An 18,875-nucleotide genomic window follows, 5' to 3' on the forward strand; every position below is an offset into this window, starting at 1 on the left:
AAACCATAGGATAAGAGGGGTACAGCTTCGTACAGTTCCCACCACCAGACCTCCGTATACCAACCCCTCCCCTGATAGCTTTCCTACTCTTTAACCCTCTGGGGGTATGGACCCAAGATCATTGTGGGATGCAGAAGGTGGAAGGTCTGGCTTCTAATTGCTTCCCCATTGAACATGGGCATTGACAGTTCGATCCATACGCTCAGCCTGACACTCTCTTTCCCTAGTGGGTCAGGGCTCTGGGGAAGCAGAGCTCCAAGGCACATTGATGGGGTTGTCTGTCCAGGATAGTCTGGTTGGCATCATGTTAGCATCTGGAACCTGGTGGCTGAAAAGAGAGTTAATATACAAAGTCAAACAAACTGTTGGACAATTAGGGACCTAAAGGCTGGAATAGTGCAGGTGAAGCGTTGGGGGTCCTCCATTTTGTAGATAGCTAGTAGGCATATTTTAGTTATATTTCAAAGGGCCTGTAGCTATACTAGTGTTTTGTTTTGTTGTGAGAATGGCATACATCAAAAAGGACAGCAACAATAAATGCTGGAGAGGCTGTGAGGACAGAGGAACCCTTCTGCACTACTGGTGGGAATGTAAATTGGTCCAACCTCTCTGGAGAGCAGTCTAGAGAACTCTCAAAAGGCTAGACATCGACCTTCCATATGACCCAGTAATTCTTCTGGGGATATACCCCAAGGACTCCATAACACCCAACCAAAAAGATATGTCCACGCCTGTGTTCGTAGCAGCACAATTCGTAATAGCTAAAACCTGGAAGCAACCCAGGTGCCCCACAACAGATGAGTGGCTGAGAAAGCTGTGGTATATATACACAGTGGAATACTATGCAGCTATTAAGAACAATGAACCCACCTTCTCTGACCTATCATGGATGGAGCTAGAAGAAATTATGTAAAGTGAGCTAAGTCAGAAAGATAAAGACGAGTATGGGGTACGGGATGATCCTACTCATCAACAGAAGTTGAAAAAGAAGAACAGAAAGGGAAATTCAAAGCAGGAGTTGACTGAATTTGGAGTAGGGCACCAAAGAAAAAACCCTGGTTGGAGGGTGAGGGTGAATGTTCAGCTTCATGGGGGGGGGGGGGGGGGGGACACAATCTTTTGATGGTGGGAATGGTGTTTATGTACACACCTATCAATTTTCAGTCATATAAATCACTGTTTAATATGAGAGGGGAAAATTGAATATCTCAAACTTTTTAAAGCATAGACTGAGTCTTCTTAATATCCTTTTTAATAGCTTTAGTGAAACAGAATGCTATCTACTGGTATTTGAATGGAAGCCTAACTCATTTATATCAATAAACATTTGGAAGCCGTTTTCATATCTTTTTTTCTCACTTCCTTTCTGCCTTTTCCAAATTTTTTTCCTAACCAATTAGTGGTCCTCTTTATAGCTGAGCCATCTGCTGATGTTGCCTCTACACCCACTGACATGATTCTTCTCTCATTGGTTTCTTCCATCTCCTTCCCTGGACATTTGCTTCCTTATAGGCACAGCTCAGTGCTTGTTGCTTTCCTGCCTGTTATCCTTCACCAGCACTCTTACATAGAGCTCAGTGCTCTTATTTTCTTGCAGCTTACCTGCTTGCCAGTTGTGTATGTTTTCTTTTTTATATTAGAATAGCATATATCTAATATACTAATATTAAACACATTTAAGTTAACAGTTACTGTGCATATTTTCTTCCAACTTTATTACAAAGTTGGCAGATCATTTTCTCTAGTCTTTTTTTATTATCTTTTTTTTTTTAATCAGATAGAGACAGCCAGACAGAGAGACACCTGCAACACTGCTTCACCACTTGCAGACTTTTCCCCCTGCAGGTGGAGATTGGAGGCTCATACCCAGGACCTTGTGCGTTGTAACATGTGCACTCAACCAGGTACATCACCACCCAGACCCTAGAATCTTTTTTATTTTTTAATTTTTTTTATTAACGTTATTTATTGGATAGAGACAGCCAGAAATCAAGATGATGATAGAGAGGGAAAGAGACACTCGCAGCATTACTTCACCACTCCCAGAGCTTTCCTCCTGAAGGTGGGGACTGAGGGCTGGAACCTGGGTCTTTGTGCATTGTAATACATGCACTCAACCAGGTGCACCACCACCCGGCCCCAGAATCTTATTTTTATATATATATATAGACAGAAATTAAGAGACATGAGGCATGAGAAGGGAAAGGTGGAAGAGAGACACCTGCAACATTCCATTCTGTTCTGTTTCATTCCGTTCCACTACATTACATTACTTGCTTGTAAGGCTTCCCCTCTGCATGTGGGGACTGGGTGCTTGAATCCAGGTCCTTGCACATTGGACCATGTGCATTCTACTAGGTGTGTCACTGCCTGGCCCAAATTACTTTTTTTTTTTTGCCTCCAGGGTTATTTCTGGGGCTCGGTGCCTGCACTACAAATCCTCTGTTCCTAGAGGCCATTTTTTTCCCTTTTGTTGCCCTGGTTGTTGTAAATTACTTTTTTTTTTTTTTTAACCCTGTTCTATCTAGGTAGTATTTATTCATTGAGTGCCTGAATGCTAGGCTTTATGCTAGGTACTTGGATAATAGGACAGAAAGAAGATGTTCTTATGCTCAAAAAGCTCAAGTTTACAAAATTCTTGACAAATCAAGTTTTCAGGAAATCCTTCTTGAGTGACTCAGAATAGTCTCAAAAGACACACGAGCTATCTTGTTCTTTTCTTATCTTAATGAGAGAAAACCAGAGCATCACTCTGACACATATGCTAGGGATCAAATTCAGAACCTCATACTTGAGAGTCCAGTGCTTTATCTACCCTGCCATCTCCTAGGCAACCTTATATATGCTTAAGTATTGAATAGACTGATCTGCTGCATCCTATTAAAAACCCAGCCTTAATAACCATAGACTGGGAGTCTGGTTAACACCATGTAGAGTCTGATTTCCCATGTGTTCGAAACCTCCCCAATATCCACAACTTCTGATGAGTTAAATCCTTCTCCTGTCCATCCGTGCAACCTTGAACATTGTGCTGTTCAAGAACCAAGGCGGCATTTTTTTAAGATTTATTTTTATTTCTTTCATATTAGATAAGAGTTTCATAATGACAGAGAGAGAAACCAGACCACCACTTCAGTACATGTATTATCAGGGCTCAAACAAGAAGTCTTGAGTATAAGAGTACTGCCCTCGACCATAGGAGCTATCTTCCCTACTGCAGGATTTTTTTTTACTTCTAATCTGTCATATATGTGATCCTGCTACCCATGAGTACATAGCCTCTCCCTTGGAACTCAGGTGAGTTCAGTAAATCTGCACAGATATATTTCCTACCCTGTACAGGAGACATAGCCATTGAGCTTATACTTGGATGCCACAACCATGTTAAAGTACTGTAAGAGCCTTTTCTGTTCTTAAATGGATCAGAAACTGAAGTCAGTGGAGCCATTGAGTAACATAGTTTTAAAATACAACATGGGAATTGGGGGGGAGGGGGTTAAAGATGGTATCAGTTATGCAAAAAGACTTCCATGTCTGAGCCTCCAGTGTCCTACGTTCAATCCCCAGCACCACCATAAGCCAGAGAGAGAACATGGAGGTGACCTCAGTCCGTTATCCACCTGATATACTTGACATACTCCATTCATAACAGGTGAACATTTTTACATAAGTTTAAGCTGGTCTCTGTCATGTGTCTCCTTCTTGCTAGGCAGGCCTTTGGGGAGAGACAGGGACTGTTTGGGAGCAGTAAAGCTCTGGTGACAACATAGAAAAGGTTTATACTGTAGTCCTGACTGAACTTAGGCAAATAAAGGTAAGGCTTTGCTCTCCAATACTGAATATAAGAAACTGTCAATTTACTGCTGCTATACCCCCTCAGGTTAAGCTTTGAGTACAGATTAAAATGGCATTCTTTACAACTCTTGAGTTGCCAAAATATAATTATTCATTAAAGACTGAAAAATTGACAGACACACAATAAGTAAAGATAGCATGTGTAAGAAGAAAAAATATCTGTTTATCTGCTATATCTTTGGTTTTATGTATCTACCACCAAATAAGACTCTATCAGTCATTTTAATTAGCCGTTTTTAGCAATTAAATGCACTTGTTTTGTCCTAGGATACAGAGAAGCAAAAGGGAAAACAAGCCATGCCTGAAAAACATGAAAATGAAATGTCTCAAGCAAAGCAAAAAAGCAAAAAACTATTAAATGTTAAGAAAGAAATCCCAACAGATGTGAAACCCAGGTGAGAAAAGTAAATAAAAAGAAAGAAGGTACTGGAAAAACTTAATATCTTCGGTTGATTGGTTTTTAGAGTTTTGTGTTTTGTTTTTCCACAAAAGTCATATGCTGCACTGCATCATTGTTTTTTCCTAATGCCTAGTGTTCACTGTCACTGACTTGGAAGAACTTAATTCACCTAGGACTAGACAGGGTAGGGTGTGTGCGTTGGCAGGCAAGTAGCACCTGTTCGAGTCACATAGGAGCGCTACAGCACCCAGGGCAGCTCTAGTGCTGTAGTCTCGAGCCCTCTGAATGAAAGAAAAATAAAATTAGCCCAGAAGTGGTAAAATTGTTCATGCACCAGGCCCCAGCTTTGCACGTGCGCACACACACAATGGGGCAGTCATACTCTCTGTAATAATCTACTGAAATAGCATGCTTGCTTTGTGTCCATGTTGACTTCCTTGGTACTGAGGAAGTCCCATTCTTATCTTCAGTTCTTGATGCCCCCTCTCCCTCAGACAGGCACATAATACTGTTAGTTCCCTAACCCCCACATATGTGTAAATTACTTAATTACACCCACTCATCTCCTCCACTGCTACCAAAGCATTGGTGTTTGTCACAGGATTCTTTATTTCCCACCAGGGTTATCACAGAAGCTCAGTGCCTGTACCACTCCTGGCAGCTACTTTCATTGCTTTTTGACAGAGAGAGACAGACAGAAAAAGGGGGATACCTGCAGCACTGCTCCACCATTTGTGAAGACATCCCCCTTATAGGTGGAGACAGGGTCTTTGTGCATGACAAATGTGTGTGCTCACTAGGTGTGCCACCACCCTGCAGAATACAGAAATTTTAAATAATCCTGTCAGAAGTGCAGAACAAAAATGGAGGTGTTTGTGTTTGCTTTTTTTTTTCCCCCAGGGTGGGGGGAGTGTCTGATTTTATTGCCACCAGGGTTCCTGCTGGGACCTAGTGCCTGTGCTGCGATGAATCCACCACCACTCCTGGCGGCCTTTTTTTTTTTTTTAAATAGGACAGCAAAATTGAGAGGGGTGGGGAAAATTGAGAAGGGGACACCTGCAAACCTGCTTCACCACCTGTGATGCTTGCCCCCTGCAGGTGGGGAATGGGGATTCGAACACAGGTCCTTATACATAATAAAATGTGCTCTTAACCACCACTGCCCCCCCAACAGATGTTTTTATACAAATTCTTAACATAAAACTCTTTAATAGTCTTATTTATTAGCAGCAGAGTTTTTTAGCCTCATTTTGTTATCCTGCATAAAATACTGTTATTGGGTTAACCAAGACCTTTTGGATTTTTGGTTAGCTCTTTTACTAATCTAAATACCTGTTTATTTTAGAAAATTTGTGAAGTGCAGAGAAGCAAAAGATTACTTTTGACCTACTACTTTATATGGTTGTAAATAGCCTCAGCTAAGGTCTGTTGTTTATAAGAGTATACGTTGTTCTGCTCGCTCATTGTTCAGGGGGAGTCATACAGGGGTGCTGTTATGCTGTTGGGTCTGGAAAGTTTGAGTCATTAGGATCTTTGTAATCTACTGATAATTAGTACAATCAACTCTATACACACCTGAGGATGAGGACAAGAAGTGTATTAAATGGAAAGTGTCTGCAGACACCCAGTAGAATTAGTAAGATTTTTAGTGAAAAGCAAGGTGTTAATAGCCTGGACCTAATCACTTTACAGCTATCATCATGGAGCACAAGGAGATTCGTGATGATTTTTGGAGGAATTCTCATAAGGGGACACTCAGTTCTCGCAGTTGGATCTCATTCTCCAGAAATGCCTTTCTTGTTCCACCTTAGCTCAGCTACTGTCAGAGGCCTTCCCAAGTCCGAGACATCATCTTGGGCTTTACAGAATCAATTTTGTGGAAAATATCTCTGTAACCCATATAATTACATTGCTTTCCTCCCTGTGAATTGTGAACTTTAATGTTTTCTTCTTCAGGCGCTGACAGTGTAAAATAGCTCACCTTGCTCCCTACTTTTCCTTGGCTATAAGGAAGTTTATATCTAGTGCATTGTCTGTCCTATTTGCACTTGATCATTTTGTTAAGAATGCCTCTAGATCTCTTAGAAAGCATGTGTACTTCTTAGTTTTTATGAAGACAATGTGTTCAGAGTTATGAATAGCAGAATCTTTGGCCTTTGTCTAAGACCTTTCAGAACTCCATATTCAAGAATCCCACTAACCCTCTAGTATCTAGGAGAAACTCATGTGCAAAAATTACTTTGCACTTGGTAGCTCTCCAATGGCAAGTTTGTGGTAAAGGCATTATCTGAGATTCAATATGATTATTAAATAATGAACCCCAACTTATTGTCAGTGTCTCCTGATAAGTCTCAGAAAGGTTTAGACTATAACTGTTACTGAATTAGAACTGTGGGTTGGTAATGGCCCAGGAAATGGATTAGTAAAATATGAAGTTGAGATTGTAGAGTAGCCAGTGAATTTTATTCAGTTTCAAAAACAGATGGGATAAATTTGAATTTTTATCCATGATTGTCTTCCAGTTGTTTAGAGCTACCATATACTTCCACATTGGAAAGTAAACAACGTAGAAATCTCCCAACCAAGATTCCTCTTCCAACTTCATTGACAAGTGGATCTAAATCACGAAGTTCCCAGAAAACAAAAGGTATTTTCGTGACTCATATTATAGTGATTAGTTGTGAGTTACCTGTAATCAACTAGCAATTACTTGTCAAATAAAAGGCTGTTGTGTTCTTGTCCCCATCAGAAGGTTCGTTGAAATAATACTCCATTAACAACTTAGCTGATTTTTTTTTTTTTTTTAGGTACAAGTAAGCTAGTGGATAACAGGCCACCAGCCCTAGCAAAATTCCTTCCAAATAGTCAAGAACTTGGCAATACCAGTAGTTCAGAGGGTGAAAAAGACTCTCCACCACCAGAGTGGGATTCCGTGCCAGTTCACAAACCCGGCAGCTGTGAGTAAAACTATTTAGAAAGCACAGTATTTCTCTCCCCCACATCCTGCTCCCATGTTTTAAAAGGAGGCCCAATCAGTGTCTGTGCTGGAGCTGACTTACATTGGCCAGCACTTGCCTCTTCTTACATAGTCTGTCAGTTCTGAAACTGTAGTTAAACTGTAATTAAACATTGTAGTTTAATTGAATGGTAGGAGTTTCATGCTAGAAAAATCAGTAGATAACCAAATCGGGGCTGTTTTTGCCCAGAGAGCTGATACACCAATGCCCAAATGTATCAAAGGAAAAAAAAAAAATCAAGATTGATAAGTATGATTATATGAATGAATGACTAAAGCCTTAGTAAGTTGAGTGAGTCCAAAGAAATTCAACACAGGTATGTATGTATTAAACATACCAACTTTTGCATTTTCACCCACATAGATAGGTATACTAGGTAAAGGACTTTTTTTTTTTTTTTTTGGGGGGGGGTTGGTGCTGGGCAGAGGTGTACCTACTAAGTGCACAAGTTACCATACACAAGGACCCAGGTTCAGGCCCCCACTCCCCACTTGCAGGGCGTAAACTTCACAAACAGCAAAACAAGTACTAGAGGCTCTCTCTTCTTCTCTCTCAGTCCTATCAAATAAAGAAGAAACCTGTGGGAGGAGTGGCCACCAGGAGCAGCGGATTCTTCATGCAGGCCCTGAGCCCTAGTGATAACCCTAATGGCAGTCACTTTAAAAAGAAAGAAAAACTGCTTTCTTGTGTTAAGACTTGTAACCCCTAATTTTCTATGAGACTTTATGGCACCTTTTTAGTGCTGTTTTGTTTTTAACTGGGATGAGATATAAAATCCCAAATTCTGTGTCCAGATTAAATGCTTTTGATTCCTTAGATTTCCCCTTTGATATATGATCTTTGGGGGGGTGGGATTCAGGATTATTCCTGGGGCTCAATGCCTGCACTACAAATACACTGCTCCTGGAGGCCACCTTTTTTTTTTATTTTTATTTTTAACTTCCAGGGTTATTGCTGGGGCTCGGTGTCTGCACTATGAATCCACTGCTCCTGGAGGCCATTTTTTCCCGCTTTGTTGCCCTTGTTGTCATCATTATTGTTATCGTTGTTGTTGGATAGGACAGAGAAATTGAGAGAGGAGGGGAGACTGAGAGGGGGAAGAGAAAGATAGACACCTGCAGACCTGCTTCACCGCCTGTGAAGCGACCCTCCTGCAGGTGGGGAGCCGGGGTTCGAACCAGGATCCTCCTGCCGGTCCTTGCGCTTTGCGCCATGTGTGCTTAACCCACTGTGCCACCGTCCAACCCCTGGAGGCCACCTTTTTCATTTGTGTTGTTGGATAGGACAGATAGAAATTGAGAGAATAGGGGAAGATAGAGGGGGAGACCTGCTTCACCACTTGTGAAGTGTCCCACCCCTGCAGGTGGAGAGTGGGATTCAACTTGGCTCCTTGTACATGGTGTGCTACCCCCCCCCAACCTTTCTTTAAAGATCTTCAAGTAGAACACATATAAAAACTTCATTTTTTCCCTGTGTAGTTGTATTTGAGTTCTGTATAGTTACCAGATAAAACATCAAAAGTAATTGATTTTGAAGAGTACAAATCCAAATACCACACTGAGACCTTTTTTTCCCCCCCAGCTACTGACAGTCTTTATAAACTCTCTCTGCAAACCCTCAATGCAGACATCTTCTTAAAACAACGTCAGACCTCACCAACACCTGCCTCTCCCTCTCCGCCCGTTGCCCCTTGCCCATTCTCACCCCGGAGTAGCTACAGCAGTATTGTCAACAGCACCTCCAACAGGTAAGCTTGTGGTTACCACCTGTTCATCAAATAAGTAAGTGCTCCAGAAAGCTGATGACTGTAGTCTGTCTCACCTCTCATCTGCCACGTAATAATTCATTCCTTCATTGGGGTCAGTACTCCCTGCTGCCTGACCCCATTTTCACTCATAAGTTTTTATCACCCATGGACTAATAAATGCATCACTTAACTAATCAAGAATCGGTAAGTCTATGGAGGATTAAATTAAGATCCAGAGGTGATGTTCTAGAGTTGAGAAACTAGAGTTAAGAGATACTTATTTTGACCGTAGCTACTTATTAGCACAGCAGGTCAGATTTTGAAACAAGACTGTCACTGAGCACGACATGCTGCAGTAGGAGCTACGCACACAGGACACCGACAACCACACTGGTGCTTCTCATTGGGGCACAGCGCCCCACCTGTGTTTGCCTGACTTGTGAAATGGTAGCTTCAGTGTTGATTATGGTCAGAGCTCCTCATGTGTGTCAGCACCATCTCAGCATGTGTAACCTCATCTCATACTCCGAGCAAGCCTGCCCAGCTTTTAACTGTTAAAAGAAGCAGTGGTCCTTGAGATGGAGGGAGACTGCCTTGCTTGGGTCCCCCACCACAGTGAACTTGTTATCCCAGGCTACCAGGGAAAGTGACATTCATATATATATATATTCCCTTTTGTTGCCCTTGTTTTATTGTTATTATTGATATTGTTAGAGAGGGGAAGAGAAAGATAGACACCTGCAGACCTGCTTCACTGCTTGTGAAGCGACCCCCTCGCAGGTGGGGAGCCAGGAGCTCAAACCAGGAAAATGACTTTCTAAGAGTCAGCTTCACACCTGTGATTGCCTGACAGTATGTTCCTGTTGTTGTCACTGCCTGGTAGCTCCCTGTCTAATAGTGCTCTTCTCTAAAAGGGAGTACAGCCTTTGCAAGTCCCTAAATCATGGTCCCTCTCCTGATCTTTTGTAGTGACATCTTTTCTTACCTTCACCCCTCAAAACTGCTTATTTTTCCACCTCACTAGCCTTAGGTTCCAGGACATTTACATAAGGCAGGCTTGTCTGTGAGCTGCCCTGGCATGAGACCCAGGCTCAGGCCTGCAGGCCCCATACACCCTGGGACGTATGCCTCCCTTCACTGGGCCTTCACAACAGGTAGTGCTGATAAGACTGAGGTCTGTTTTTGCTTCTTTCTTCAAGTGATGCTAAAGCAAAACAGCCAAATGGAAGCAAACACAAGTTGACAAAAGCAGCCTCGCTCCCTGGCAAGAATGGCAACCCTACTTTTGCTGCAGTCACAGCCGGGTATGACAAGAGCCCAGGTGAGTCGCTTAGAATCTGGAAGCTTGCCTCACACCTGGGATTTGGGTATAGTGGGATTCCTTTTGACCCAATTTTCCTTTGATTGATTCAGAGTTCATTGTTACAGGTGGGAATGGCTTTGCTAAAGTTTCTTCAAGCAAAACAGATTTTTCTAGCAGCCTTGGCATTTCACACACTCCTGTTGACAGCGATGGTTCAGACAGGTACAGTAGACTAATTCATTTTTTTTTAAGATTTTGTTTATTAATGAGAAAGATAGGAGAGAGAGAGAACCAGACATCACTCTGGTACATGTGCTGCTGGGAATTGAACTCAGACTAGTGCTTTATCCACTGTGCCATCTCCCAGACCACAGTAGACCAATTCTTAATGAGCAGAAAGACAAAATTCTCTCAAGTCAGGATGGCATCTTCCCTCTGGGTTACAAGTGGGTATTTGTCCGAAATGGTTCCAGGCCTCTAGACTCTTACCTAGCAAGTCACCAACAACCCATTTGCTGTGCTCCTTCCCTCAGAGGAGGAGACACATAAGACTTGCCTCAAGTCCAGCAGATAATTCAATGTGTGTTTACATCTTTCTCTGTCGTTGTGGTCTATTCTAAGAATGTATATGATCCAATAATTGAAAATCAAGCATAGTTATAGTTGAAAGGAAATTGGATCAAATACCAGACTGTCACTTTCTTGGCCCAGAGCATCTGCAGTGAGCATGGTAGCACTCATTAATTGCCTCAGTTCATTTTCCCAGATAAATAGCAACAGTAATAATAATGCCATCAATAGGTAGGACTCAGATTTTATCTCCGTTGCTCTAAAAGAAAATTAATCCTAAACTTAAGTTTTGGGGCTATGGAAGATTTATTTTAAACATAAGGGGAAAAAAAAATGTTTTCTCTGTAAATCATTTGCTTGAACCAGGCTCTCAGCTTATGATAGAGCAGTAGGGTTTTTGAAGCCCTTTGTGGTACAGAAGCTGTTTTTCAGTTTGTCTTTGATTTTAAAGTTCTGAGTAATAGGTTCCTTTCCACTAACCATATATTTTCATGTGGTGTCTTGTCTTCTCATATCATCCAGCTCGGGTTTGTGGAGTCCTGTGAGCAACCCTAGCAGCCCTGACTTCACGCCCCTCAATTCATTCTCAGCCTTTGGAAATTCTTTTAATCTAACTGGTGGTGAGTGTTTAACACTAGACCTATAATAAGCCTGTGGACAAAGAAGGAAGAGATCTAGTTGTGCATGTGCTAAAATAGAGAGGACAGCATGATTTTTATTTAGTGAAGATTTCTTAAAAGGTGAGTACCTTTCTACTTAGTGAGACACATAAGACGTATGGTCTGACTTGAGGGGAGTGAGCCTGGTTTAGTGCTCCAAATGCCACTGAGGAGCCCTGGCCTCTCAGTCCCTTGATGGCATCTGTGTATGTGACCCAGCAAGGTGCTCTCAAAATGGCCCCTTCTCTCCTCCAAGTATACCAGCAGCCCAGAGGTACAGGGGAATAGTCTTGATGCTGTGTGAATGGCGGCACTTCATTAAGAAGGTGCTTGAAGATCCCTGGCAGGGGTGGGGGTGGTCCTTGTTTTTTCTTGCTATTCAGAATCAGAAAAATGGGAATTTTGCTGTAGCCCTGGTCATATTAAAGTTGGATGGTAGTGTTTGCATTTAATGTCATCTAGTGATAAATGTGGCTTAAAGTGCTAAGTTTGGGAAACAACCTCTTGCCCCTGGAGTGGGTATGACACCAGAATTAGTACCCCATCTTACTGTTGATGAGCTTGATAAGATACAGACTTGATGATTGTTTCCTTTTTTCAGAAGTTTTCAGCAAACTTGGTTTACCCCGATCGTGCAATCAGTCTTCACAGCGGAGCTGGAATGAGTTTAATAGTCCTTCATACCTTTGGGAATCTCCGGTGACAGATTCCAGCCCTTCCTGGCCAGCCAGTTCTGGTTCCCCGACCCACAGCTCCACAGTAAGTACTCAGCGCCTGGCCTCACTCGTCATCACTGCCATCGCTACCACTTGAATAGCACTGACATGGTTATAAGCGACAAATAGCACTGTGGAAAGGCTGGGTTACTACTTTGTCTCCATTGCTGGTTTCTGTTCTGCCAAAGTGACTCATCAGTATTTTTCAGAGCCATCAGCACCAAGGACTTGTGCGGAGAACTGGGCAGCTATAGAATTAATTGACCTTCGTTCTCCTTGTAGGTCACGGTGATTTTAACATCTTAACTTGTAAACTAGACCAGTGTAACTATGTGCAGCCTGAACTTTTATTGTATGCATTTGTTTTTGGGGTTTTTTTGGTGTATCAATTAAATTTAAAAAAGGGAGGGGCACCATAGCACCAAAATTTCCCACAATTCAATGGGGAACTGGCTCCATTCATTTAAACTAGAGCACTGCTCAGTGCTGGGTATTGAACCTGGCTGGGACTTTTGCATGACCATTATGTTATCTCTCTGGCCTATTCTGCGTTATTCTCCAAATAAATTTCCTAAACCTTCCTCGGCTGTCTGTAATGCAAATGCTGTTCTTAACATTTGAATTTTTGTTGAATAGTGTTTCATTTACAGTTTATCTGATTGAGTCACCCAGCCAGCTGCTGAACCTCTCTGCAGTATATTTTTCATCTCTTTATTCTTCAGCTCTGTGGTTTCTATATGATACTTAACGTTTGGTGAGCATCTTCGTAGCCACTGTTTTGAACTCTTCATCAGTTTGCTGATCTTTTTCTGGGGTTTTTTTTTTTTTGTTATATATATATATATATATATATATATGCTTTTCTGTTTCTTGATTTGTCTTCATCTCTAGTATTAGGCAAGTCTGCTGCCTCTCCCTGGCTATACTGCAGGAGCGGGTGACTAATGTTCTGATCCCGAGAGCACTCCAATAATTTGTTCACAACTATAATCTGTAAGATTGTAGGTGGAAGTCCTTCACCTTTACTTAAGTGCCTTTGGGTTGGTGTTACTATTCTGATCTCAGAACAGATGAGTCTACACACTACAGAGGTTTATTTTCACTGTACAGTGTCCCCAGGTTGGGCAAATACAGAGGATCCACCCTCAATTTGCTGTACCTGGGGTAAGGGTTTTCTTCCAGGGTGAAACATGGTTTCTGCCACCTATTCATTTCCATGATAGTCTTTTAGTTTTGTGGGAGAAACTTTTTCCATGTTGTTGTAGATTTGTTGAGTTCATGTGAACATCTCCAAAATGTTTTTCCCAAGAAAAATAATTGGGTTTATGATAGACAGAATATGATGTTACTATGATTACTTCATTCTCAGAAAAACTAGACAAGCAAGGTTTAACAATAGATATTTTAAGCTTCATAGATTTCCCAAGGTTTATCTTTACTTGTAATCATCTCAGCGAACTTTTAAAAGAATAGTTTGCTAGGATTTGCAGGTGACAGTTTATTAAAACTGTTTGCTATAGACAGGACTGGGGAGCTAGGTAGTGCTCTGGTTAAAAATATATATATATATATGTGTGTGTGTATGTGTGTATGAACAAGTATGTTTTACTGCCACACAATATGACCTATTTGCAAAATAACCAGGACTGGATTTGATTCTCTGACTATAGTTTATAATACCAGATGCATCTGCTCCATTCTGGGATGCTATTATGGGTGAAACAGTTACTTTAGATCTGTGGCCTAATCCTAGTTTTTAGCATCACCTTCACTTGATCATCTGTCTGTCTCAGTCCTAACACTCCATGTTGTGATTCCCCACAGTCAATCCTTGGCAACACCAGCGGCCTGTGGTCCACCACTCCATTCAGTAATTCGATTTGGTCCAGCAACCTCAACAGTGCTATTCCTTTCACCACTCCAACAAACACGCTGACAAGTATTGGCCTCATGGGCACAGAGAATGCCTCTGGTGCTCATGTTCCTTCCAATCCAGCTGATGATTTGGGGCAGCCCTACAACCCGTGGCGGATATGGAGCCCCACAATTGGAAGAAGAAGCTCCGACCCTTGGTCTAATTCGCACTTCCCTCATGAGAATTGAAATTAGGCAAAAAGAAAGAACAGTGAGGGCCCCTCATCTAGATCATGACATGCCTGTTTTTGAGACATCTTTTTAAGGCTCTTACTGCTATAGCTTCCCTCTCCCTCCCCTCCTCATCTTCGCAAAACAGACTCAAGCAGGGCAGACTTGTACCACTTGCTTCTTTCAGATCTTTCTTGCAATTATGATAATGAGATTTGCTGTTGTGCTCTTAGAGGAAAGTCTGGACTCAGCCACAAACTCTAATAAGATCTGTACATCTGAAAACCTTAACTGTTATCAAGTTTCCACCTGTCATCTTCCATTCTTTATCTGTATGAACATAACTTGACATTACAGCTAAGGAAATAATTTGAGTTGATTCAAAAGTCCTGGCATGTGACAATTTTATTAAATTACCAATCTGGTTTTTAATAATTTTGCAATATTACATGCCAAGGTCTAACTTAAAAAAAAAAGTTATGAGAACTGTGTGCTGAAAATACAGAGTATTTTTTTAAAATAAGGCTGTCTTGGTTTAAAAGCAGATTACAGAAATGTAAGTCAACTTTAAGAACAGTGAATGAATGTAAAAGCATTCAGTTAAGACCATATGCATTTTCTGTGCTGTTTGTACTTGAGGTATGTAACATTTGTATACCTGGGTTTATTTTAAAGAAACTGAAATGCACATAGTCGTCTTGAGACACAAGATTAAATGTGTATTTCTTAAAAATACAACTTTGTGTTGTACTTTGAAATAAATAATGCTTTTTTCAAAAGCCTTGAATTGTTGTGTGTCGGTTTTTTACATGTATTCTCTGACACCAAAGTAAACCTTACTATCATTGTCTTAGTCTGTGGGTTTGTATCATAACCAGAACCTTCTGTGCTTGGTTAGTACTGCAGGTTCTTGGCAAAAAAAAAGTTTATACACATGAAATTTATTTTCCCTTTAGCAATTTCACCTCTCACAGGCCCTCCTGCTGGTACTTGTAGAAACTAGCCTTATACTAGGCAAGTTATTAAGCCATAGTGCATCAGTCTGGTTTAATCTTTCAGAGGGTTTTGCCTGCTGCAACTTGATTTTCTCACCTTTCTGTTTCCAGAGTTTGTACACAGAGCCTTTGCAGGTAGCCAGGAAATGCTAAACATTAAGTATTCTCTGTGAGGTCAGTATTATTTAGAATCATTCTGTGCAATGTTTTAACTAAGTACAAAACTCAGAGCAAGACATAACTTTCCAACCTGGACCTTGTACAGTCTACTGAACAGGTTACAAAAACAGTTACACTTCATTTATAAAAAGCTGTCTCAGGAAGTCAGAACTTGCTCCTTCATAAGAGTCACCTGAAACAACTTTTTAAGCTCAAATTTTACTTGCTCTCATCAGCAAACCTAAGATACCTGGCTTTATAGCACTGGGGAAAGCTTCTGTTACCTGGGTTTTATGAGCATTTGACAACATACCAACCAAACCGGAAACTGCTAGGATTGTCTTAACTGTTTCAGTAAAAACTTTGTAACCACAATAGCTTGTTTTATACTATGCTGAGGCTGAACTTAAAAGATTGTGTCGGGAGTCGGACAGTAGTATAACGGGTTAAGCGCAAGTGGCACAAGAGCCAGTGTAAGGATCCTGGTTCAAACCCCCGGCTCCCCACCTGCAGGGAAGTCACTTCACAGGTGGTGAAGCAGGTCTGCAAGTGTCATTCTTTCCCCATCTCTGTCTTCCCCTCCTCTCTCCATTTCTCTGTCCTATCCAATAACAATGACATCAACAACAACAACAAAAAAAAAAAACAAGGGAAACAAAAGGGAAAATAAATAAATATAAAAATGTTATATAAAAAAGATGTGTCATATTTAAATGAAATCATAATAGAAGTAGGTGTCTTTAAGTAGGTTGAGTTTATAAAATCTGTACAATGCTACATTTTAGATACCTGCTACTAATAAAAAGCCATCCAAACACCAGGAGCCAGACCCAGTGCTTATATAGATTCCTATGATAAAGAAGCAAAATACACCTAGAAAGATTCACTGGTAAGGAATCCGTACTACAGAAACTCAGGTTACTGAATGTCAGAGTGAACCTGAATTGGAAAAAAAAAATTAATGAAATTATGCTATGTGTTCCATTTTAGGATAGCCAACTTAGAAGACCAAAAACACGGAGTCTGGCAAAATTCTTTGTGATATGCGTCCTCATAATTGCAGAGATAAACTGGCAACAATGTTAAACCAATACTCATGGGACAGTGTTCAAAGTACAGCCAGGGGTATCACCAAAATGTTTCTTCCATGCAAACTGTATAAGTACCGCACACTAACCGATTGTGCCACTGGAGCTCCCCCTGCAAACTAAATAAGCCTGACAAAATGTGCAGGTGAACTGGGCAGAAACCACTGCCCCTCAGGCACCTGTAGGTGAACCTGACATAAACTCCTGCCAGTGATTATAAATACATTCTGGTTAATGTTTTAGTCTCACCGTGGGCTGGAAAATATGTTTGCTAGAGAGCAACTGAACTAAGGCACAAACAAAAAGTGCTTTATTGGGGGTCAGGCAGTAGCGCAGCGGGTTAAGCACACGTGATGAGAAGCACAAGGACCAGAGTAAGAATCCCGGTTCAAGCCCCCAGCTCCCCACCTACAGGGGAGCTGCTTCACAAGCAGTGAAGCAGGTCTGCAGGTGTCTATCTTTCTGTTCCCCTCCTCTCTCCATTTTCTCTGTCATACTAAACAACAACAACATCAGTTGCAACAAAAGGGAAAAAAAAAACATTGGACTCTCAGTAATGAGGTCCTAAGTTGGAACCCAGGCATCGACTATGCCAGAGTGATGCTATGGTTCTTTCTCTCCCTCTTTCATAAAAATAAATCTTTTTTTTTAAAAGCACTTTATTTTTGCTTCTCAACCTGAACCCAACCCCCATCTTTCTAATAACAGACAAACCCATTTTTCTAGTGCTATTTTAAAAAAAGTAAAGCTTTGTCTTTAATTCAGAAATTTTATGTCCCTTTTTTATCTTTATTTATTGTTTAGAGACAGCCAGAATCAAGAAGGAAGGGGGAGATAGAGAAGAGAGACACCTGCAGACTTGTTTCACCACTCGCAAAGCATTTCCCCTGCAGGTGGGAACCGAGGGCTCAAACTTCAGGTCCTTAAACTTTGTAACCTGAGCGCTCAACCAGGTGCGCCACCACCCGCCCCCCCTTTTTTTTTTAAAGATTTTATTTATTAATGAGAAAGATAGGAGAGAGAGAAAGAACCAGACATCACTCTGGTACATGTGCTGCCGAAGATTGAACTCAGGACCTCATGCTTGAGACTCTAGTGCCTTAGCCACTGCGCCACCTCCCCGGACCACATACGTCCCTTTTTCTCAATGCTCAAGAAAAAAAAAATTCATTTTGCAAACTTCTCAAATCTTTGAAGTTTTCTGACTTTAAAAACTATTATTAATAGTGTCCCACAATACTGCCTTAAGAATGAACAGCATGGGGGCCAGCAGGTTAAGCACACATGCTGTGAGCACAAGGACCAACGTAAGGATCCCAGTTCAAGCCCCCAGCTCCCCACCTGCAGGGGGGTCACTTCACAGATGGTGAGGCAGATCTGCAGTTATCTTTCTCCCTCCACCTACCCCTGTCTTCCCCTCCTTTCTTGATTTCTCTATGTCCTATCCAACAAGGGCACCAAATTGGAAAAAATGGCCTCCAGGAGCAGTGGATTCATAGTGCAGGCACCAAGCTCACCCCAGCAATAACCCTAGAGGCCAAAAAGAAAGAACAGCATACCACATCCATTGTGAAGTTTTATCCCAGCCTTAGATTCTGCATCACACAAACAGCTCATGTCCAGCTTTTTCATAAGAATGATAGATCCCAAAAACACCCACCTCAGGGCCTGGTGGTGGTGCACTTGGTTAAGTGCACACATTACGGTACACAAAGACCTGGGTTCAAGCCTCTGGTCCCCACCTGCAGGGGGAAAGCTTCACAAGTGGTGTCTCTGTCTCTTTCCCTCTTCTCACAATTTCTCTCTGTTTCTATCCAATAGTAAACAAATAAAAATACAATTAAAATCATTTTTAAAACCCACCTCTACATGATCTACAGCATTATGCAAAAAGCACACAAAGACAAGAAATTAACTCCTTACACTTAATAATACTATCGCTTATAATTCATACATGACTGTTACCAGGCTATTTGAATAATCTATATTTGCCCTGTAGATTTAGAGTCGTTGCTGGATATGCCCAGATACTTACAAACACTATCTCCCCAGTAATCCAGTCTTTAAAAAAAAAAAAAAAAATATATATATATATATATATATATATATATATATCCGAAAATCCAAATGGGGCAGGCGGTGTTGTGCACACTCGCTACTATGCGCAAAGATGCAGGTTCAAGCCCCCAGTTCTACACCTGCAGAGAGGAACACTTAACAAGGTGCGAGGCAAATCTGCAGGTGTCTTTCTTCTCTCTCTCTCTCATTTTCACTCTGTCCT

General features: G+C 41.4%; 1 protein-coding gene across 3 annotated transcripts in view; it reads left to right on the forward strand.

The window, feature by feature from the left end:
• Positions 1–15,134, forward strand: part of TMEM131 (transmembrane protein 131) — a 161,035-nt gene extending 145,901 nt beyond the window's left edge. Inside the window, exons 33-41 of one of the 3 annotated variants that reach the window (XM_060187505.1) lie at positions 4,123–4,250; positions 6,778–6,902; positions 7,063–7,212; positions 8,854–9,019; positions 10,219–10,340; positions 10,433–10,544; positions 11,415–11,512; positions 12,153–12,310; positions 14,092–15,134. In XM_060187505.1, the coding sequence (XP_060043488.1) occupies positions 4,123–4,250; positions 6,778–6,902; positions 7,063–7,212; positions 8,854–9,019; positions 10,219–10,340; positions 10,433–10,544; positions 11,415–11,512; positions 12,153–12,310; positions 14,092–14,370 (1,338 nt within the window). In that variant the 3' untranslated portion in view covers positions 14,371–15,134. The remainder of the gene's footprint in view (positions 1–4,122; positions 4,251–6,777; positions 6,903–7,062; positions 7,213–8,853; positions 9,020–10,218; positions 10,341–10,432; positions 10,545–11,414; positions 11,513–12,152; positions 12,311–14,091) is intronic. The other 2 variants (XM_060187506.1, XM_007535714.3) reach the window with 2 other exon arrangements.
• The last annotated feature ends 3,741 nt before the right edge of the window (positions 15,135–18,875 follow it).

Source organism: Erinaceus europaeus, chromosome 3, assembly GCF_950295315.1.
Source record: "Erinaceus europaeus chromosome 3, mEriEur2.1, whole genome shotgun sequence".
NCBI classification, from domain to species: Eukaryota; Metazoa; Chordata; class Mammalia; order Eulipotyphla; family Erinaceidae; genus Erinaceus; species Erinaceus europaeus.